Source organism: Eleutherodactylus coqui, chromosome 2 (assembly GCF_035609145.1).
Source record: "Eleutherodactylus coqui strain aEleCoq1 chromosome 2, aEleCoq1.hap1, whole genome shotgun sequence".
Classification (NCBI taxonomy): domain Eukaryota; kingdom Metazoa; phylum Chordata; class Amphibia; order Anura; family Eleutherodactylidae; genus Eleutherodactylus; species Eleutherodactylus coqui.
This window is the reverse complement of record NC_089838.1, coordinates 263,562,925-263,586,494: the sequence shown is the minus strand read 5'-3', so window position 1 is coordinate 263,586,494 and position 23,570 is coordinate 263,562,925. Positions and strand designations below refer to the sequence as shown.

The 23,570-nt window shown below is 44.9% G+C and overlaps 1 protein-coding gene and 1 non-coding gene across 2 annotated transcripts; both read left to right on the top strand.

Annotated features, from left to right (window-relative positions):
• The first annotated feature begins 2,151 nt into the window (after window positions 1-2,151).
• On the top strand, window positions 2,152-18,731 carry TIPIN (TIMELESS interacting protein). Its single transcript, XM_066592918.1, has 8 exons — window positions 2,152-2,221; window positions 5,352-5,492; window positions 7,240-7,339; window positions 8,946-9,021; window positions 10,362-10,484; window positions 12,813-12,876; window positions 15,414-15,611; window positions 18,438-18,731. The coding sequence occupies exons 2-8, from the start codon at window positions 5,366-5,368 to the stop codon at window positions 18,650-18,652; spliced, it is 903 nt and encodes a 300-aa protein (XP_066449015.1). The 5' UTR covers window positions 2,152-2,221; window positions 5,352-5,365; the 3' UTR covers window positions 18,653-18,731.
• On the top strand, window positions 12,983-13,112 carry LOC136613719 (small Cajal body-specific RNA 14). The gene has a single exon (XR_010790941.1). It is a non-coding gene; the product is annotated as a small Cajal body-specific RNA 14 (non-coding RNA).
• Window positions 18,732-23,570: the final 4,839 nt, after the last annotated feature.

The following is a 23,570-nucleotide window of genomic DNA, read 5'->3' as shown; positions in this document are numbered from 1 at the left end:
GTAAGAGAACCCCGATGGACGTCTTCCAACATCGGAGCTGTACAGCCTTAAATCATAATGTCTTCAGACGTCAGACAGTGGATTAGAAAGGGTTAATACTAGAAAGTCCCATTTTCAATCGCATGAAAAAAACGTGCAATAGAAACACAAGTGTGCAGAAGCCCTAAAACCTCAAAAACTCCGGGAGTAATCCCATGTTATGGGTGCACACTGGTATGCAGGGCGCCGTCAGCCCAAATACATTGACAGTCTTTCTTTGCGATTCTGAAACTGTCCGAAGTTAAAGGTACAGTACGGCTAATACAGCTGCCAAGGAGAGACTGTTACTGTTTACTACGAAGTGGCCACCATGGATGTCTCCTCCTCATCTGAAGGGGGGAATTCAGCACTGAAACTCCACAAATTAAATTGGCATGCTGGAGATTTAACGTCGGCACCGCGGGTCAATTAAGGGGACATAAACATGGACGATTTTTTGAGCTATTTTTGGACCGAAAATTGGATGAAAATAGCACCCTTTTTTTTTTTTTTTTTTTTCTTTAAACTCATGTAAAAAAATATAAATATTATAGAATGTCCAACTATAGTCCGATTTTCAGACGCGAACCGTACATGTGAATGGGTGGAGTTCAGCACGTCGGACCGATGTTTAAAATGCCTACGTGCAAGCAGCCTGAAGGCCCTTTTACACGGGCCGATGGTCTTTTCAGCGATTGCACGAGCGCTGACGTCACCGCTAAGGTCGTCAGTAGAGATGAGCGAACGTACTCGGTAAGGCCGATTTCGCAATCGAGCACCACGATTTTCGAGTACTTCACTACTCGGGTGAAAAGTACTCGGGGGCGCTATGGGTGAGCGGGGGGGGGGGGGGGTTGCAGAGGGGAGTGGGGGGGGGGGGGGGAGAGAGAGCTCCCCCCTGTTCCCCGCTGCTACCCCCCGCTCCACCACGCCAGGCCCCGCCCCCCGGCGACCCTCGAATATTTTCACCTGAGTAGTGAAGTACTCGAAAATCGCGGTGCTCGATTGTGAAATCGGCCTTACTGAGTACGTTCGCTCATCTCTAGTCGTCAGCACTCGTGCAGCGCATTCAAACTGAAAGTCCTGCCGCCGGCTCCTCGCTCCCCGTGGTACGCGCTGTGCCAGGAGCTTTCAGACAGCATGAGAAGCTAGCGAGTGCTAATGAGGCCATTTAAGCTGACAGAAAAGTCAGCCTCAAGGACCGCTAACGACAAGTGAGTGGTCATTTTACTCTCAGGTGTAACGATTCACTCACTTTCACTTGTTAGAACAAATTTTGAGCAATAATCGTCACGTGTAAAAGGGCCTTTAGGCTACACTTACACAGGTGAGCGCTATATTGGGTGAGAAACTCAAACAATATTGCGCTTGCCAACGTGTGATTTTCACGGTGAACGCGTTTTTGATTAAAAATCTGTGAAATTGTGATCCTCACACGCATGACAGGATCGCATGTTTTGCATTGACTTCAATGGGAGACAAGGTATCACCCTCATGAACATCTTACGGCAAAGTCCCATTGAAAACAACGGGCAAGGCGTTACGAAGGAACGCCAAAAGATAGAACATGCTGCCATTTGTTTCCCCTCACATTCACTCATGTAAATGAATCAATTCAAGAGCATGGGTTTCACGTTCACGCGCGTTTTGCGCCCATCGCATAAAACCTATGCGGAAATATCATTTGCGTGAATACGCCCCTATGCTGCAGATGTTCCTGCAGCACACGGACGACATGTGCTTCATCAGCACTCCATTCAAATCCTGTATAGCTTTCATCAAGCCTGGTTTGGTGAACATTTATTGAATGGGAATGTATACACGCAGCAGAATGCATTATAAAGTGACATGGCTACCCTCAGTATAGCGCCACAGCTGTATGTTCTAATGGAAGCCTCTATAGGCCATTATTCATATGTAAACCATGCCATATAGGGGCAGCATCTGATACTATTATATTCTGGGCCTCTAGTCTGTGAGACGTCCCTTACATGTATTGTAATAAGCATTTGTCAATGAACAATAAAGTTTGCTCTATTAGAATTCCCGCTCTTTTTGGAAAGCGGCTCTTCAGGTCGTTGCCTAGTAACAGCCCAGGCAGTCAGCTGCGGCTCCTCCTTGTCGTGACGTCATATATCCGGAAGGCGCGCTGTGACGCCGGGAGGCTGTTTATGCCGGTGTGTTCATCTCAGCCATCACCCCGGTATGTGGGCTGTATGCACGAGCAGGCGGGGGTTATAGTAGCACAAAGATCTGTCGCTTACGATGTCACTCTGCTAGCTGTGGCTGGCCAGGTGCATGCTGGGAGTTGTAGTTCTATGAAAGTGGGAGAGTTGCATGTGTGTGTATATGTGTACAGTATTATGAGTCTGCAGATTTGACAGATGTGGAGCAATGAATCCCATCATGGCCGAGTCATGCAGTGTATATAGTATGTGCTGGGGTAACCGTAACATTATTGCCCCCCTGCAGGGGGCGCTGTTACATTCTCTATCTGCATGGTGACTCTACGTCAAATTCATGGCCTGAAAGTGCCCCTTTGGTTGGCTGCATGCACACAGGTGGGTCGGATGCCGCATCTGGCCATGGCGTCCGCACGTACTGGCTTTCATTTTCTTCTTTTTTTAAACCCCTGCTTTTCCTGCAGAATCCACGTCTCCGCGCCAATGTCAGTTGTGGACGGGCTGCGGACCGGATGGCTTTCGTTGACTTCAATGGAAGCCGACCATGCGGAATCCACAGGAAAATGGAGCATGCTGCGATTTTTTTTTTTTTTTTTTTATTTTTTTTATTTATTTATTTTTTTAATTTTTTTATTTTTTCCTCTGCGAGCGGAAACTACAACTGGTTTCCGCTCGTGTGCGTGAAGAATCACTTTGTATTGCATGCTGTGGGCCGTATTTGCTGTTGGATCTGGAGGCGTTTGCCCGCTCCGGATTTTGTAATTCAAATCTGCCCGTGTTTGTTCACCCTGCGGGTAAAATACACGGGGATCAGTCCGATATCGGCCTGCCGTCGCGCTCGCTCATGTGAATGTAGCTAAATCCCGCAGCTTAGTTGCAGATTTCTGTCCCATTTTGGAGGTGGAATCCACGTGGCTAATCCTACCACAGATGTATTCGCGCGGGCGGCATACGCAGAGAATAGAACACGGTGGTTTCAGTGGGCTCATTCACTTGCGCGTGTTTTTCCTGCAAATTTTGGACTTTGCAGATTCCTCGGGAAAGGCAGGAGTTTAAAAGAAAAAATTCTGTACAGTGCGTGTCCGACAGTGAGCCGTGCCGACCATCCGCAGTGCAGACGAAAGAAAGCGGGTACGCGCTGCTGCCGCCGCTCGGGCTGGATTCTGTTACAGGATTCCACATGCGTAATGCCCATGTGTTTACGGCCTTACTCTGAAGCTGGGCTGCACTTGAATTGCGTATTATGTGTGTGACGTACGTGGGAGGAAGAGCCGGATGGCGTGTGTGAGACGCATTGTACGTGCGGACGCAGAAAACGTGGCAGTGTGCCGATCCACGGCGCTGCAGAGGTATTGTTCCATCCTCCTTATTTGCGCACCCCAGGAGACTGCAGCGGTTTATACATGATGTTTCACATTCCTGTGAGCCCACCCTGATTCCAAGGCCGTGTATTCACAGCGCAAAAAATGCTGACTATCTGCGGGCGATTTTTTTTTTTTTTTTTTTTTTTTTTAAATTAATTAATTTATTTTTAGCAGATTAAATAATATTGAAAAAAATTGCAGCAAACCTGCATATTCGCCACGTACTTGGGAAATAAGCAAATGTGATTTCTTCCTTTTTTATCTCCCATGTTCCCCATGGAGCCTGCTGTTTATCGCCGCGATGTGATTAACATTAGAGAATCCCGTTGACTTTTGCGATTTTTAAAAAAAGCCTGATTTTTATCGCGGGCGGATGCGATGCGAGATTATTCTAAAAAGAAAGTATCGCCGCCGCACAAAAATCAGGGGAGCAAAATCCAACTTGCGTGAAGCCGGGCTTCTGGACACTCAGTATTTGTCATTCTTCATAGACTTCTATGGGGAGAGTGATGCTCGCCTCCTAGTTTTGCCTGCATCTAGACAGCCGTGATGGGCATGAGGGTTGTCAGGGTCATTGGGGGAGCAGGAATGGGTAATCCCCGCAGCCGAACAGCTCCGGACCCAATTGACTATAATACGCAAGTGTGAATGTACCTTCATTGACTCCATTCAATACGTATTATGCGTGCGTAATAACGCTATTTAATCACGCTTCTGTGAGCCTGTCTGCATTCTGACAGCTACTAACAAGTCCAAGACATTATGGTGAATGATTATTACACTGCACATGAAATCCAGAATGTTACACAGTGAGAAGCTGTGGCGTCACACGTATGCACTGACGTGTGCTTGCTGTGTGCCGCTACTCCCATACCCCATCTTGCCATGTATACACTCCAAGGTAGGACATGCCGTGTTTTCTTTTTCTGTGTGGATTTCTCGCGCACAGCATAGGAGGCACAGTTAGTCTATGGAACATTGATACTGCGTGCAATAACGCGCATAATACACAGTGAGCGTATGATGGTGTGACAGAGGGCTTAAGGTGGGGTCGCATCTGCGTTGGAACCTTTTGTCGGAGGGTCTGCCGCAGATCCAGCTCAAAGCACAGGAATGCAACACTCTTCCTACTGGCTTAAAACCTGGGCCGCTGGGCGGAAGTCAAACGGACCCCATTATTGTCAATGGGGTCCGTTTGATGCTGTTGGGCTCCACTCTGATAGGGAGCTGTTTAGTCAGAGGGTATCCCATTTCCGGCTTCCCAGGCGCAGCTTTGCAGCCACCCTTGGGCTGCGCTGAGGATTCCGCTTTATTCCTCTGTTTGGGGAGCAAGAAGGAAGATTCTCCCAACCGAACAGCGTCTGACAGACCCCGTTGACCATAATGGGGTCTGCCTGCTTTTCACCCACCCGCCTGGATTTGGAATAAATGAAAAAGCGCTGCATACATCGCTTTTTCTTCCAGTATTTGCAGGCAGATCTGCACACGTAATACGCCGTACCAGTATCTCATAGGCGACCATGTTGGCGCTCACACAATTTGTGTACATTATGCACACAAGGAAAATCGCAGCATGTCCTATCTTGGCGCGTGTTACACCTGCATAAACGCCAGGATAATACATGGCGATGGGCGGCCCGCATGCAATGTCATTGCCTACCAGCTGTGTTCCGCGTGCGTATATCTCGCAGCCCGGCCATATTGTGTCTGGTAAGATATTGTTTCTTGTAATCCTGTTGTGTAAGTTATTACTGCTGCACTTTAAATAAATTTGTTTCTGTTGTAGAGTTTCTCGCAAAAATGATGGAAGATGATCTTTTTGACCTGCCGGATTATGAACACACAGAAGATGAAAGTTTCCCTCCTTTACCTCCACCACAATCTCCGGGTGTAGGGGACAATGATGATGACGACTTGGCTAATGGAGGTAACTAGTGCAAACATACGCACTGCTTAGTCGTATATCTAATGGCTCTAATCTTAAGCCGCAGTTACACACAACAGCGATCGCTCAAAAGACTGCTTTTGAGCGATCATTTTTGTGTCCAAATGTGCCCATCTTTTAATTTTCTGCCGAACGACTGTTTTCAGTTCTGCTTGAAAACCGCTGTTCAGCAGAACAGCTGATAAGCAGGACCGCACGCTGTGCTCAGCCAAAGAAGATGTGATGACATTGTTAAAGCTGTTCTCAGCTCTGAGCCCCACCTGCAGAACAGCTGATTAGCAGGCTCTATCTGTCCATGGTGCTGAATTCTCCAAGGGGAGTCTGTGTCTGAACAATACAGCTAATTACAGAGCTCAGACACCCTGCTGAGTTCTGCAACAGCTCCCAGAAGCTCATTTGCAAGCAAATGAAGCTAATAAAGTATAACAAATAGCAATTAATGCTTATTAGTACTTTTATGCAAAACGATCGCTGATCTTTCAATCTTTTGAAAGATATCTGTGTGTGTAAATGCACCTTTAGTTTTACATAGATGAATACTCAGCATCACAGCTGGGGTGATATCTCATTTTCTAGCAGGCAAGAACAGCCCACTGCTAGCACAGGGAAATTCATATTCACAGACTAGTCAGGCTATAGAATCTTTATGGCTAGGTTCGGTTTGGTGGGATTTCTGTCCCATGTCAGATGTGTTTATGGCTAGAGATGAGCGATCATACTCGCTAAGGGCAATTACTCGATCGAGCATTGTCCTTAGCGAGTACCTGCCCGCTCGGAAGAAAAGGTTCGGCTGCCGGCAGCGGGCAGGCAGCGGTGGGGGAGAGCGGGGAGGAATGGAGGGGAGATCTTTCTCTCCCCCCTCCCCCCCGCTCTCCTCTGCTCACTGCCACAACTCACCGCTCACCCGCGCCGGTAGCCGAACCTTTTCTTCCGAGCGGGCAGGTACTCGCTAAGGACAATGCTCGATCGAGTAATTGTCCTTAGCGAGTATGTTCGCTCATCTCTATTTATGGCCTTTGGGGTATGTTCACACACTGTGGATTTGTGGGCCAAAATATTATCCGCATGCTGCAGGGAAATTTCTTCTTGGAAATTTATACACAGTGTAGATTTTCAATAAGCTACAGCCATCCATTTACACTACTGATTTCATTGCAATGCACAGGGTGAATTGCACAGCAAATCTGACACTCGTAATCTGTATCAATCTGCCATGGGCATCCATGTTGCCGCTCACACAACTTGCGCAAAATACACGTGCAAGAAAAATCGCAGCATGTCCCTTCTTATCTGCACATATCAGACGAGCATATACGCCAGCATACTACATGGCGATGGGCCGCATGCAGGAAGTACACTATGTCGTTGAGTACTGAGTGCATGCCGCGCGTGTATATCTCAGAGCCTGCACTCTGCGACATACACTTGTGTGAGCCCAGCATTAAAGTTTGACCTTTTTTTCCTCTTGGGCTTTTATATTCAAAAGTATTTTATTAGACAGCCAACATCAAATTTGCTATAAGCATGTACAGTATATATTAAGCATATAAACCACACAGACCAGTCTACTGCACCCAAACAACCATGGGTATAAAGAGCAAATGGGGAAGGGGAATCCCTCTGTATCTTTTAGGAAACGCTGCTGTTAGATTACTTGGTGTTCAGTTTTTTTTCTCTGTTTCCACTTCTATCTTGGAAATAACAAAGTTATTTGTTAATATCCTCCTAGATGACTGGACTAAGAGCATGGGCCAAACACAACCAGAAGAAGCGCCAAAGTCTGTCAGACGGGCAGTAAAGAGACCACAGCCTAAACTCGATGCTCAACGGTATGTGCTAAGTACACAGATCATCTTATCAAATGGCGACGGTTACCGGGTTATATGGTGGGGGGTTGTGGTTTTAATAATTTAACAGGTATATTAACATGCGGCATATTAATGTCTGCACCTCCGCCATTCACGTGTGGAGTTGATTTTTGGAATATCTCACATAAATTTCTACTTCTTGAGTGTTAGAGCATCCTCACCTGTTGGGCTTTACATTAACCCATTTAGGACCAGCCACATTAAATTTACGGCGGCTGGTACTGGGCTTAGAGCACCGCCGATAGTAAAATTGCGGCGCTTTAAGTCTCCTGCTCTGCAATCAGTCAGAGACAGGAACGGGTTATCAGCTGTTAGTGACAGCTGATAACCTGGAGCAGAAGGCAGGAGGGGTTTTTAACCCTTCCTGCCTTCTGCTTCCCCGATATACAGTGCTCAATGAGCACTGTATGGGGAAAGTGAAAGTAAGATGTTCTTTCACTACGGGAGCCTCGGAGGTCATGTGACCTCCCGGAATTCCCTGCTACTGCAGAGCTGGAGGGTCAGACTAGACCCTGGCAGCTCTGCAGGTGACTAATGTCACCACAGGGGTTGCTTTCCCCTATAATTAGGGCTCCTGTGGACGCCCCAGCTACAGTGGGAAAGTGTCAAATAAAAAAAAAAATAAAAAAAATGTGAATGTCCCCCAGTGGTCTTATATGATGTCATGGGGGACACAGATAGTAAAAAACACAATTGCATACATAAGTAAAACAAAATAACAGAATAAAACAATAATATATACATAAGAAAATAATACAAAGCCGACGCCAACCAAAACCGTCGCTGTATGCGCCCTGTAAACCAAAACCATGCATACTATATATCAAAACGTCCGAAACAAATAGAGGAACCCATTCCCATACTTTATTTTAGTGTAAATATAAAAATAATGTTTAAAAAAAAAATATAAATGTAAAAAAAAAAAAGATATTTTTTTTTTTAGCTTTTTACCCCCAATAAAACTAAAAAACGGGAAAAAGTCAGTGAAAAAGATATTTAAAAAAAGGTCCTATATGTCACGGAAAAAAAAAATGCAGCAAAAATAATTTTGGTAGCTAAAGGAAAAAAAATAGAGCAGTAAAACCGCCACATGGGTAAATTCCCTAAAAAGTGTCTGGTCCTTAAGGGGTTAAAGGGGTTGTACAGATTTTGCTTACATAATCTGTTAGATTAGTAATAATTCAGTCTCACGCTGATTAGCAGGGGCCTCAAAGCTCAATAAATGGTGAACAGGAAGCTTTTATCATTAAAAAATACATTTTTATAGTGTCGCCTTTTATTTGATCACTGAAACTCCGAATTTGAATAGTCCTATAGGTTTAATGAAAAAGACAAATGGACAGAATAAAATGGAATAACAAAAAAATCTTTACAATTATTTCACTATTCCATTAAACATAATGAAAAAGTACACTCGGGTCTATAAAATGTCATGTTTACATCACAATCTGCCTTCTAGGAATACTGTTCATTCTGTAGGCTTGTAGGAAAGAAATACTGCAAACCACTGGTTACCACATTCTGTTCCTGCACCCATTAATGTATCTTCTAATGTATCTCCCCCCAGGCTCACTTCACAGCGTGGCTTGCCTGCTTTACGGAATCTGTTTGATGGCACAAAATTTAAAGGCAAGGGGCATGAGGTGAGCTGTGATATGGGGACTTTGCTCTCTGTGGTCATGTGACTGTTTTCTGTATCTTGATGGTCTTAATGACTTCTTAGGCTCTGCTACATTGGAGTTTTGTATGTATTTTGTTTTACCCTTTCATGACCAGGGCGCTATGGGTCATTATGACCAGAGTACAAATTCTCATACTGGAATGCTGAATTTTAAAGAAAATTCTAATTCCTATAAATTGGAGCAGTCATCTTTTTTTTTTTTTTTTTTGCTCTTCCTCTTTAATTTTTTAGGTCTTAGGCTGGATTCACATGCACGTCGGCTTATTTGCGTTCCCCCGCCGGCGATGTAAGATCGCGTGAACGGGTACACAAATTTAACATTTGTGTGCCTGTTCAGGATGCCCTGGCCCGGCGCATACACGCTGAGCCTGCATTGCCGTTGGGCGGGGGTAGTCAGTTTGGCTCTGCTAAACTGTGTCTCTCCCTTCCCCTCGCCGTCTCTAAGTGTGCTAAGCTCCCGCCACCTCTCCCACCTTGTCATAGCCAGCAGTGCCTCCCATTGCAAACAGCCAGCAAGGGGTGGAAAGGAACAGGGAGGGTGGTGGGAGTTTACTAGTCATGCTTCTAAACTCCCTCCCACCTCCCTTCTCTGGCAGGAGTCATAGGCACCCATAGGGGTCTATGCAGCCGGCGGCGGCATAAAAGCGCCCAGCCAAAATGCCCTATCTTGGCCGGGCGCTTTTACGCTGCAGAAATACTTCCATGTGCACTGATGAATTGTAAACCAATGCATCAGAAGGGCAGCGTATATTGGCCGGGCGTGAAAACCCAGCAGATATACACCCGTGTAAATCTAGCCTTATGGTGGTAATAAATGGGCAGAAACATGGAAAAGCAAACTTTTTCTCATTATTTTCATGTTTGTTTTTGAAATGGTTGGTTCCCTCTGTATTATTTAACTCTGGGTGAATCCTCTATTTCTTGTGTGCGGAGTGATGCCAGATAAATGTACATTGTATAATGTATAATTCCAGTATAGGGCACATTGTAGTTTGAGTCTTCTCTCCAGGAGTTTTGCAGGCAAGGAAGGTCTGTCATGACTTCCGGAAGCAGCCAATGGTACGGAGCAAGCAGTGCTATCCAACATATCACATAAAATAGTGAGGAATGCGCTATTAGCACACTTATTTGTGAGGCAGGAAGGGGTTAAAACGAATATATTTCACTCAAATGTGAGTGTATGCCATGTAAATGTTTCCCTCCCTCCTCTGATCTCACTCTGATGGGACACATGAGGGGGGAGAGGATTTTACTATAGCACATAACCCAGTAAAAGTTATTGGTTCACTTTATTACCTGCAGGCAGAGGACTTGAAGGTCCTTATCAGGCAGATGGAGAATTGGGCACATAGACTTTTTCCTAAGCTGCAGTTTGAGGATTTTCTCAATCGACTGGAAACTCTAGGGAATAAGAAGGAAGTACAGGTGAGTGAAGATGGAGCAGCGCACGCTGTCAAGGGTCTTATAAGATTTTTTTTTTTTTTTCCATTTCATTAGTTCTAATCACTGTCGCCTATTAATTCCGTCGGTCATTTCCTGCTGAGCAGTTGTTCTTACACCATTTCAATGGCATCTATGGATAACGACTGATTGTTATTGTTTAATCCACTGCCCTATAAGGATGTAATCATACCCAGATTTGTTGCAGAAAACCGTTCCATACCTCTGAATGGGGTTGGTTCTGTAGCATGTGCATGGATTCCTGTAAACCCCATTCATGTATATGGGACAGTTCTTTGAGTTTCTGCAACAAATCTAACATACCCTATCAGTTACGATATCCTAACTGTGTACAGTATGTGTTAACTCTCCTTTGAAGCAGTCCTCTGGTCCTGGACAAACAAAGATGGCTGAACCACATCTCTGTGAATTAGTATTCATCATGAGTCTAAGACACTACATCTGCATTGATTGACCAGTGCTGTCCATGTGAGCAGCACTGACCAGTCAGAGCAGCATGTAGTGTCTTAAGGCCCACTTAGACTGGACAAGTGTCAGGCAAACGATCCCCGACACTCGTCCCCGCACATACTAGTTCCCGTGCTGCTGCATGGGAGCTAGTATCACTAGCTCACAGCAGGGTGGCTGGAGGATATTTCTCTCCTCTCTCCCTCGCCCCTCTCCATTGACTTAACATAGCGGCCGGTCAGTACTGATGCAGCCTAAACGATGGACGATGAGCTGATCGCTTATTGTTCAGTGTAAATAGCAGCCGTTCAGTACTGAACAACCGCTGTGTTACGTCAATGGAGAGGGGAGAGTGTAATCTCCTGCAGCCTCCCCGCAACCCTGCTGGCCACTCTGTGAGCGAGCCAGCGCTTCTAGCTCCCATGCAGCATGGGAGCGAAGACAGGAACGAGTTTTGGGCATCATTTACCCGACATTCGTCCAGTTCAAATGGACCCTTGGAGTGGTAGTCTGCATGATAATACACAGTGTGCATCAGGCAGTCATAGAAGTGGCATGGCCATCTTTTATGGTTTTTTTGTCCACAACTGAAGGGTCGTTTTAAGTATCCCATGAAGAGTGAAGGACTAAATCAAGATTATCTATGGGAGAATTAGACTTTTTTTTTCTAATCCTTTATCACCCATAGGCTGGGCTCACACAAATGGGTCAGATTCCGTATGCGGTGACCCTGTGTATCTCAGTTTTCCTGTATTGCAGATGACCCAATGACTCGCCGTTGGTCATACACAGAACATTTTTTTTTTTTTTTTGGATGTTGGTATATCCCGCGCAATTGCTCAGCGATGACGCGGTTACCTGCGGCCCTTACACAATATTATGTGACTTCAATGGAGGCCATCTGTGTGGAGTTCGCAACACAATAGAGCACGCTGCGGTTTTTTTTTTGTTTTGTTTTTTTTTTCCTCCGCTTGTAGAACACGCAATTTTTTTTATCTGCGAGTGTGAGCGAAAAAGTGTTTTTTTTTCTCTCTCCATGCCTTTCAATTCATGCGTTTTGCTGCAGACACTGGTCATGAATTACACAATAGCAATTCGCCCATGTAAGCCCAGTCTTACTAAAGGCCCATTTACACGGCCCGATGATTGCTCAAACGACAGTTTGAGTGACAGCTTTGAGTGATCATTTTGCGTAAACTTTTAAGTAGCTACTCAGCTACCTAATAGCTCATTGGTGTGCAAACGAAGCCTTCCCTGAAAGCAGTTAATAGCCCGAGGGCACTTATCTGCATTCAGATCCTTTTGTTTTCCAGTGGAAAACAATGCTATCAGCACTCCCCGGGGAGAACTGCTGGTAAGGCTGACAGACTGTTTAGGTTGGACTGAATTTAACGATCAGCTAGCAGTGCACGATGGGCGTGCGTTTAGACGCAACGATTATCGCTAAAATAACGATTTTAGCCCTTTTAGCGGGTTTTTTTTTCCCGATCATCGCTTTTGTGTAAATGGGCCTTTAACCTTATGTTGAGATAAACATCTGACATGTGGATTCACAGTATTCTACATTTTTTTTGCGCAGCATTTATAATGTGTGACATAAAACGCATCAAAAGACCTCAATCCATTTTTATACTGAGAATATTACACCCGATTCTAATTCAGATGACTATGAAATGCCATTTAATTGAACAAGTGAGGTTTCCTAATCCTTCATAGGTCGAGTCATTTGACAAGTTTCCACCATTCATCATGTCTATATTGTGAATGCAGTCTGCATTAGGAATTCTCTAATCTAATACTGTTCATTACGGTGCATCTCATTTTTTATTTTTTTCCTCACCCTAGACTTGCTTAAAAAGAATCCGCATGGATCTGCCTATTGTGCATGAAGATTTCACTAGTGAAGAAGGTATTTTCAATGTACTCTATATAAATCCCAACCGTGATGCTACTGTGTCTGCAACCCATTTGTCACACGGCAAAGTAAACCTTTGAAATCTCTCGTCTTGAGATATGTGGCGGATACCCCAATGTTACATTAATTAGTAGTTTAATGTGACTTCAGATCGCCACATAGAATAAAATGGTTCCTGCCGACAGGAGCTGTAAAGATGCAAGGCTTCCTGTGCGATGGCTCCAAACATTCCTGCTTTGGCCTTCTGGATTTAATAACCTCTTCATTACAGGTTTATTTGTTTTCATGACGGAAACCAAGAAAACTTTAGTTTACAACAAAGTAAAGATGCCCTGCAGGCAAAAGTATGTTAGTGCAGCCCCAGGGATATAGCGGATGTCATGGGGACCTCTTTAAGGTACGGCTCATGGAGCAGCCCTCGCCCTGTAGATTTTCTGCAGCATATCTGTTAAAAATCTTCAGTGGCAAACCCTAAACCACAGAGTGCGGTTTTTGTCACAGATTTCGTTGCGGAAATACTATGGGTTTGCACAGAATACACCTTTTGCATTTCAAAGGGTGAAACGTGCTGCAAAAAACTGCCATGTTGTAGATATTAAATTCCCCCCCCCCCCTCCTCCACCTCCTCCAGTTTCCACCCAGATTTCCCCACAGTGTGTGGATGAGCTTTGTTTAAATCTCACACATGTTACTGTTAATGCTGGGGATTTTCCCTGTGGAAGATAGCAGACCCGCCCAATGTGACTGTATCCTTGGGCCCAATTTAAACGGCAATATTGGAGTATTTTGTATCCATCCATCTTCCCATTATACCTTTTCTCTACAGATTCTACTCCTGCTTTTGACTTTCAAATACGGATACAAATTATTGACCAAATATTGCCTTATGGCCCTTTTACACGGAATAATTATGGTTCAGATTTCCGCACTCCTGTGTGAATCTGAGCGATAATCTTCCTATGTAAATGCATGCAGCGACTAAATGAGAAACGTTCAGTCATTCAGCTTGTGCATGTAGAAAATCACATTTAAATGACTGTCTGCCTACTATGAATGGAGGTGGACAGGGAAAGATTGTTTCCAGCCCGTTCCGCCTCCATCCCAGCAGCACTGTGAGCAGTGCCAGAGATACTCGCTACTGTGTAGCAGCACAGGAGCGAGCATCACTGGGAAAAGCATTGTGCATCATTTGCCGAACAGCTCATGCCGTGAAAAGGACCATAAGCCCTCCCTCACACAGGGCGTTTTGTACAGCATTTAATGCTGCCTTTTCAGCCCAGCGCTAAACGCTGTACAACACTCCCATTCATTTCAATGGGGCTGCTCACACAGGGCTGAAAACGCAGCGCCTTGCAACGCTGCGCTTTGGCAGCGATGCATGTTCTATTTTGGGGCGTTTTCAGCCCTGCGTCGCCCATTGAAATGAATGGGCAGCGGTTTTAGCACTGCTGAAAACGCGGCAACACTTGGTGCCGCGTTTTTGGCAGCGTTAACCGCTCGCCGATTTTCGGGGTGAGGGCTTGCAATAGAAGCCCTACCCCGAAAATCAGTCCCAGCTAGGTAGAGAAAAAAAAGAAAGTAATACTCACCTAGCCGCTGCAGTCCGGGTCACGGCCGCTGGTCTCTGCCGCTGATCCGGGCTTCGCCGGCAAGCTCTGATTGGCTGAGACAGTCAGTGAAGGGCTGTGATTGGCCATCGAGCAAGCGCCGACAACCAATCACAGCACTCTATTGCCGGAGGCGGGGTTCTCAAACTTGGCCTTCGGCAATAGACTTGGGAGTGCTGAGGAAGCCCGGATCAGCGACAGAGACCAGCAGCCGCGACCCGGACTGCAGCGGCTAGGTGAGTATTACTTTTTTTTTTTTTTTTCTTTTCAGCATTCTTGGCTGCGTTTTCAGCCGAGCTGAAAACGCAGCCAGAACTCTGGCATAAAGTATGCCAGCGCTGCTGAAACGGGGTGGAATCTGCAGTAACACAGCATTGAAAAACACTGCATTTCTGCAAACGCCCTGTGTGAGGGAGGCCTTACTCTTTGAATCACTGTCAAGTACCTCCTTCAAGTGCTGTAGGCATTGCTCAACTCTGCCCACAGTTCCCATTTTAAGTCATGTGGTTGCTGCTAAACATTAGGAAATATACAGGGACAATAGAACCAGACATAAACTCCAGCAATATATGATGATCACTGTAGCGGTTCTGCACGGCTGCTTGTGTTGGCACTATCTTGTAGCTGATGGTAAAACTGCTGCCCATGCAGGGAATGCTGAGGAGTAACCATAGGATTGGGTGGATTGGAATCCAAGTGATTGCCCAGTCCCCAGAGTCACCTAATTATCAGCCTGTTCTCTTAAAATCGGTTGGATCTGCTGAGAAAGCTGTTATGTCTTTGACCAGCTTTAGGCTCAAGCTCACAGCACAGTATGAGGCCATAGGCTGTTGTAGGTGCCGCATTACAACTTGGTGGTTGTATAGAGCTGGAATATGCATGAGTCCTTAGTCCACGAAGAGATCTAATTGCTCTTTTCTTTAGTTGTTATACAGAAGGAAGACGATGACCCGGACTTGGCCTCTGAAGAGTTTTCTGCCCTCCCAGAGGGGTCTCCTCCATCTCTTTCTCAATCTAGTGTAGTTGAACTGAGTGAGGAGACTCTTCAGAGAATAGAAAGGAATAGGCGTTTGGCTATGGAGAAGAGAATGCAGAAAATGCAGTCCCAAGCAGACAGCCAAGGTATGACTCTTATACATAAATGACTTCATTAAGCTAAATTATGGTTGATGGTGACTCGGTACACTCACATCCTGTCACATATGGCTGTCAAACTTGGGAGGGTCTTGGTTTGTGGAGTAAGTGCGAAGAAGCTACACTAAAGGTGCTTTTACTCGGGATGATCTGTCGGGTGCAAGATGCCAGACAGGTTGTCCCAGATATAATTATTCTGTGCTTTTACACAGGAATGATTATTGTTAGTGATTGGAGGCGGAACAGGCCGGGGATTGTGTCGGCTGCTCGCCTCCATTCACAATAAGCAGGCAGTCGTTGTTAAGTGAACTGCCTGTTTACATGGGCTCATTCATTGTTCGGTTTTCTGCATGCAAAAACTGAACAACAAACGAAAAGTGAATGACTTCTTGTTTGTCATTCAGGCAGTGCATGCACTTATACTGGGCCACTCTGCTCAGTCTATTTTCTAAGCAGCGTGGGTCCTACTTCCTGCCGTTTACCTTTTACTGGATTATTGTAAGATTTAGGGCTAATGTCCATGGGCATTTTTTCACGCATGCATGATACGTGGTAGATGGAGGCAATGGATGGCAATGGACTATCATTCTTCCATGCACACCAGCATGTGGACACAGCATACCCATATGCAAGAGAAATAAGTCTCAGCATGCTCTATTTATCTGTGTTTGATATGGGACCCTACTATGGGCTCCGCATGAAACGCTGTCCCTATGCAGGCATTGCGAGAGGGCATTGTTCCAATACGCATCAGAGCGGGGAATTTTAGGGGGGGGGGAATCATACTGCGCATCTCTGTGACGTCAGATGGACATTGCCACTGCATAGTTGGCCCATACGTGTACTCTGCCTTTGCGCAAAAGGCATCGCAGTTTAAAAGAGTGTGATATGGGGCTGGGCTTTTCAGACCTATGTCGCACTTTCCTAAAAGTGCCCATACACCTTAAAACACCTTAGATAAATGTCACTGAACCTGCCGATTTCAGTCATCCATCTAATGTCTATGAGAGTGTCCTGACTTACCCCGACGTCGGATGTCACAGGAAAGATGGGTTGGCTATATTACATTTCAACATGCTGGATTGTTTTCATGGGAGATCAACCAACCACCCCCAGTAGTGTCTGGCAGCATCTAATTCATTTGTTTTTAGTGAGCACACTAGCTAAATGTGTATTTGGGTGGGGAATTTGGCTAACAGCTATCTAAGGTATATGGCCACCTTTTTAAACCTGTTGTTTTGAGTTAATTTCAAAGTAACTGGTGTGTGTACATGAGAAATAACACTATATTTCTGGCCATTATATGAATAGTATATTGCACTTATCAGTTTTGATGGTAAAAAGGACATTTTACAGAATTCCTAAACAGTGCAAATGTGAATCCAGTAGTTGCAAGACAGTAAAACACTTACTAGCCAGCAGCAGCATCTCTGCGAGTGTCTCTCTCTCACTCTCTTTAAGCTCAGAGAAGAGTTACCAAGATGGTGAGCGGTCTGCAAATCATGTCCTATGAGGAACGGTTAAAGGATCTGGGAATGTTTAGCTTGCAAAAAGGAAGGCTGAGAGGAGCCTTAATAGCGGTCTACAAATATCTGAAGGGTTGTCACAATGCTGAGGGATCAGCCCTATTCTCATTTGTACAAGGAAAGACTAGAAGCAATGGGATGAAACTGAAAGGGAGGAGACACAAATTAGATATTAGACAGTAAGGGTGATCAATGAGTGGAACAGGTTACCACGGAAGGTGGTGGGTTTTCCTTCAATGGAGGTGCTCAAACAAAGGCTGGACAAACATCTGTCTGTGATGATTTAGTGAATCCTGTACTGAGCAGGGGGTTGGACCTGATGACCCTGGAGGTCCCTTCCAACTCTACCATAAACTTCAATGGGAAGCATGTGAGTTGACAGTCTCTTGTCTCTGAAGACAGATTAAGCAGTGAATTCAGACTGAGCGAACAGGAGCAGAGGCAAGGAGTCTGATAAGAAGAGAAAGAAATTACAAAGGCGTATAGATTACAAAGTTTCTTATATTGGCTTGTAGTATTGATTTATGCAGCATTTGTTGAAATGACAGTCACTATTTTACATGAGCTGGTAATCAATCTGCTTATCTGCTGTTACAGTATAATATGCTGCCCACTGATGGGACATAATCTTTAAAATGACATCTTCCTGTTGATGCAAAGCGATTCATATAAATCGGCTAATAAAAGGCATTTTTAAGGATTCTTATCTTTGAATGGGTATTCCGGTTTGAAGTTCTTTTCTCAGCGGGATAGGGAATATTTTGGGTCTCATTTGCCCTTCTTCCAGTAAGTTTGAATGAAGTGCTGGCCTTGCATGCGTGGTGCTGTTCCATTCATTCAACCGGCTATTTCCATCAGTCCCATTGAAGGGAATGGAGCAGCACCGTGTATGTGTGCCCAGCGCTCCATTTAGAGTCACATCACTCAAGTCAAAACAGCGATGCAGAAGTGACTGGAAGTGGGCCCAATGGGACCCCTTCAATTGATCAGTTTTCACCCATCCAGTAGATGTCCCCTTACTGGAATACCCCTTTAAAAAGGCCTATGAACAAAATATATAGGTAGAGCTTGGCTTTTGAATTCTCCTTCATTCCTCCTACGGGGTTGGGTGGGTGCCTGCTGCTTGCTTAGAATTTAGTGTGGTCATTTTATCTAACCACAGCAGCCAATCACTGCCAGCACGGACAAGAAGTCATTGTAGGCGGTCTACTGTGTTACTCAGGAATTCATAGTAGTGGTAATTTGCAATAAATGTGCATGATGGAAGGAATATTTTTGTCTTCTGCAGCTCTGCCGCCTCTTACACCTCAGTCCCATACTACAGATCCAGAGGATATTCCTGAGGATTTTGATGCAGATTTCTTGGAGGAGGTAGATGATGCAGTTGAGATAAGTACCCAGGCACAAGAGGCTTCAAGTAGCCCTGAAATTGGGGAAAGTTCTGCAACTCAGAATGAGATCTTCACCAAAAATCAAGAAGACTCAAGTGAGGCTGAAGATTAATGGCTGACTGTACATGTTATTTTCTATTGGAAAACTTTAATAAAAACCTGAAATAAAATATTCTATTTTACCAACAAGAGTAAGTAATGTGCTGTGATTTATTTTGCTGCATAAAGCCTCATGTCCACGTGCGGGTCAGATTCCGCCCGCAAGAGCCGCGCCAGTGACCAAGGACCTTTTTTTTTTTTGGTTGTTTTTTTTTTTAAACCTGTCCGGATCTTCTTTCTTCTGTACTGCGGATGAGTGCGGACCGGCCAGCGCACCGCACGCATGTGCAGTACACTTTTTTTTTTAAACTGCTGCCTTCCCGCAGATCTGCGGCACGTCTACAGTCTCGGCTGCAGGTGTGCTGCGGCTCGGATGGCTTCTATTGACCAGAAAGTCCGCAAATCAAATCTGCATGCTTTAATTAATTTGCGGACGCCTGCTCATCCCTATGGGCGGCTTGATTTCACTGATCTCCTGCACGGGAGCCCTGCGCGGATTCAGCAAATCAAATCCGCCCGTTGGACATGAGGCCTTAAGCCTCCTTCACATGGGCGGCGGCGATATCGCAGCTTTGTACACGTGATTTTGTAGCGTCAGCATTGTTTTTTCTCGAGAATAATCTCGCAATGCATGGCTGCCGCCTATGATAAAATTGTGTGATCATTTTTGTTTTATTTTTTATTGTGAAAGTAAATAGGAGTTTCTAATGTTAAAATCGCATCGACTGAAAATCGCAAGTTTGTGCGATGCGATAAGCAAGGAGGTTCTATAGGGAAACATGGAAGATAAAAAATAGCACGTTGAAGAAAGATAAGGCATGCTGCGATTTTCTTTTTCTCACAACATGGCATCAGTGAAAACATTACTAATGTGAAGGAAACCATTGAGAGGCATAGGTTTCACAAACATGTGTTTTGTAGTGCTGCCACACCACTGGAAAATTGCCTGATTTTTGTGGGCTGTGTGAAAGCTGCCTAAAGCACTCAAGTGATCTGTTTAAGTTAATTTGCCAAAAAAGTTTACATTCCTTTGTTCCAGGGTCCATGTGTGCAGTCATACTTTAGTGAATAAATGTATACTTATCCAAGGTGTTGGCATATGACTTTTAATGTACCATACTCTAGCCTGACCCAAGTAGAAATAAGGAGGCTGTTAGGACAAGCTACAGTTTTCTTATAAGGGGTTTTCAGGACTAAAAGCCCATTTATATGCAATGATTATCACTCAAAAGCCGACATTTGAGCGATAATTGTTGTGTGTAAATGCTCCCATCTTTCACTCTTCGGCTGAACGATGATTTTTAGGTGAGCATAAAATCCATCCAGAGAGAAGATAACACAGACCGCATGCTGGGTTTGCTGTCCATGGTGCTCTCTTCTCCACGGGAGCTGCTGATTACATTGTATTCAGCAGAAAGTCCACAGCAGAACAAAGGAGCTGAATGCAGAGAACAGACCACCTGCTGTTTTCTGCATACAGCTCCTGGCGGCTCATTGACATGAAAATGAAGGTGATAAGCTGCTAATGGACATTGGTGTCCATTAGCAGTTTATGCAAAAAAATTGCTCAAAACCTTTTCCCCAATTATCTTTGTGTGTAAATGGGCTTTAACCTATTGATGACCTATCCTGAGGATAGGTCATCAATAGTTTAATGCTGGGGTGCTACCGATCACCTGATTGAAGAGGCCACCATGCTCACCTGAGGGCTACAGCCTCTTCTTAGGCCTCCAATGTTGCATACATCATTCACATAGCTTGTTGCATTCAAGCGAATTGGCCTAAGCTGCACTAACGGAGCACAAACGCAATACCATGGACTGAAGTGGCAGCAGCGCTCACCTTAGCACCACTTCGATCAGCTGATTGATGAGGGTCCGCTGTTTGGGATCACTGCCAATCAACTATTGCTGACCTGTTTTGAGGTCATCAATATTTTACTCCTAGAAAACCCCTTTAAGTATACTTGCTGAGCAGAGCACATATAGTTGGGTGCTTAGATTACGCTTCTATTGACTGTACTAATGTGCTGAGGGGAGCAGAAAACGACATTGCTGTCTTTCCCTAAGCAGACCTCCGGTACTACTCTGAGGACAAGGCGAGCTGCTTACCAGAATCTTCTCCCTGTGCTTTCTTACCTACCAATGTACAACCATGGAACAACTTGCCCACCTTCCATTTTGATAGCTGCTGCTTCCCCTGCCTCACTTCAACAGTAGCATCAAAGACATTTTTTTAGATACAGCAATAGTCCTAGCTTGGAAAAGTAGAGCATTTATGAATTGACTGCTACTATAAATTGTATGGCACCTAGTGTGAGCTGCTCTGCCTCGCTGCACTCCTAGAATGGTTTCCTACTACTTTGGTGACAGTACGTCCTTGTTCATGTGCCCTTGTCCCTAAGGTGCTGTGTGTGGCATTATAGCTCTGCTGAGCTGTAACACCAGGCACAACCCATGGACAAGATGGCTCTGTGTTTTGAAGAATTTTTTGGAGTCTTCCCTTTTCGAGCGCCGAGCTCTCTCTTTTTTTTTTTCCGCACCAAGTATTATTCCAGCTGTGTTTGAAAGAAACCACTTATTTTTCTAACTCTAGACAACCCCTTTAGTGGGAATGATCACAATCTATATTTTAAAAAAAAATTATAATAATGTTTACACTTTTTAACCCTAGTCTGGCAGTTCCTGTAGAGAAAGCTTGGCAGCAGTCCTCACTATCCTTATAGGCAGGATTACACTGAAAGGTAACCCCTATAAATGATTACACTCGCCGCTTGTGGGTTCTGGAGAATCAACTTACTGGTGAGTGTCATTTTTCCTTTACCCATGATAGCACTGGGAGACAGAATAGGACCAATGCCTGAAGCACCTTTTTCCAAAGGAAGAACTACAACCAGAAGATGGATCCAAGCGGAAGTGCTTCTAGAAGGTACATGATGAAGACCAAGTAGCGGCCCTGCCTATCTGCTGCTGCAGCTGTCTACACCACAAGTAGCAAAAGTTCTAGATGAGTGAGCTCTAAGACCAGACAGACAGACAAGGCAAAGAATATTCCAGAGCGATCGCTCTCTCAATCCACCTTGTTAGGCTAATCTCACACAGACGAGTGCAATATCGGACTGTGAAACTCAGCCCAATATCATGCTCATGCGATATTCCCAAGGATGTGTGAGGGGGTTTGTGTCAAAAACGCCTCCCGTCACTTTGATGAGGTTGTGGGCCTCTGATGTTGCTTTTCAATGAGAAACCTTGCATTGTATGACGTATGAGGTTTTCCGGCCCCAGCGCAAACAATAGACTAGGTGTTCCAATGGGATGGCCAAAGATAGGACATGCCACGGTTTTTCCCCGCAGCGCAAAAAAAAATAAATCTCATGTATATAACCTCATTCAAAAGAATGTTGTTCATATTTGTGCGTCTCCCAATGCACAAATCTTGGGTGATCTTTCTCAGCGATGTAAAAGTGGCCTCGAGTAGCCATAGTAGCTCTATTCCCTTTACTAGATTGACCTGATGATCGCTACGCGAACATAAAATGTTTGGGAAAGTGGTTGTAAATGTTTTAAGACTGTAGAGTGAGGATTTGGCTTGAACTGTTCGCCGTGCACGGCTTGGTGTTTCACATTTTGGGGACATGCCAACAGTCAATTAGTGTATGTTATACCACCTACTATAGCAGTGATAGCGAACCTTTTAGAGACCGAGTGCCCAATTTGCAACCCAACACCGACTTATTTATTGCAAAGTGCCAATACGGCAATGTAACCGGAAGGGCGGTTTCAGAGGACTTTGAATGGCTTGATTAAAAAAAAACAAAAAAAAACGGTTCATGCGCAACTATGCTCTGTAGTGGCGAGCATAGTTGCACATATGGCCTTCTGTTTTAACCCTTAGGTGAAGTTTTTAGGCGAACGTGGTTTCCCCCCCTTATGCTGCTGTAATAATCACGGCCGTATAATGGGACAAAAAAAAACACTGAAGCCAATGGATTTCAGTGGTTTTGTTTTAACTAGTTCTTTACTTGCCCTTTAATACTATGGCCGAGAGAAGATTAGCCCTGCTCTATAGTAAACACATCATGTGGAGAAGATCGGGCAACACCTATTTTCCCACAGTTTTTTTTTTTAAACTCCTGCGCTCTGGTGCGGAGTGTGAGCGGCCAGCAAAGGGGAAAAAATGCCCTCATCCAGGCGCAACTGCGCCCTGTGCTGGTGAGCAGAGTTGCGCATACGGCCATCTGTTTTCACCCTAAATGGCCTACTCTGGTCTTCAGCTCAGTTGTGTAGGCAGAGATAAGGTAGGCTTAGGGCCCCCACCCACTTGCGATTTTTTTTAACGCTGCGATATCGCTGTGTTTTTTTAACGCGATTGTCAATGGGACTTTCTAATGTTAAAAACGCATCGCACTAAAATTGCAAAGCACCAACTTGGGATGTGTTTTTAACATTAGAAAGTCCCATTGACAATCCGGGTTATTTCTGCAGCTTGTGGATGAGATTTTCAAAATCTTGTCCACCTTGCCAATACTGTAAATGTTGCAGAATACCACTCCGTGTGAACCCCACCGATATGTTTACAGTTTGCTTATTAACCCCTTCCCGCTATATAACATACATTTAGGTCATGCAGGTGTTGGGTATGTATGAAGAGAGATCGCGGGGCGACCTCTCTTCATACAGCATGGGAGAAAGCTGTTTACTACAGCTGACACCCACGGGCAATAGCTGCAATCGGCAGCAACTTTTAAATTCCCGCAAACGATGTTTGGGGGTCCCATACGCCCACCTCCCGTGTGAGATGGCTTGATAGGCTGCCTGTCAGATCGCAGTATGATGTAATGCTACGGCATTACATCATACTGCAGGAGCGATCAAAGCATCGCCCGTTGTGGTTCCCCCAGGGGGGCTAAAAAAGTACAAATAAGATCAATA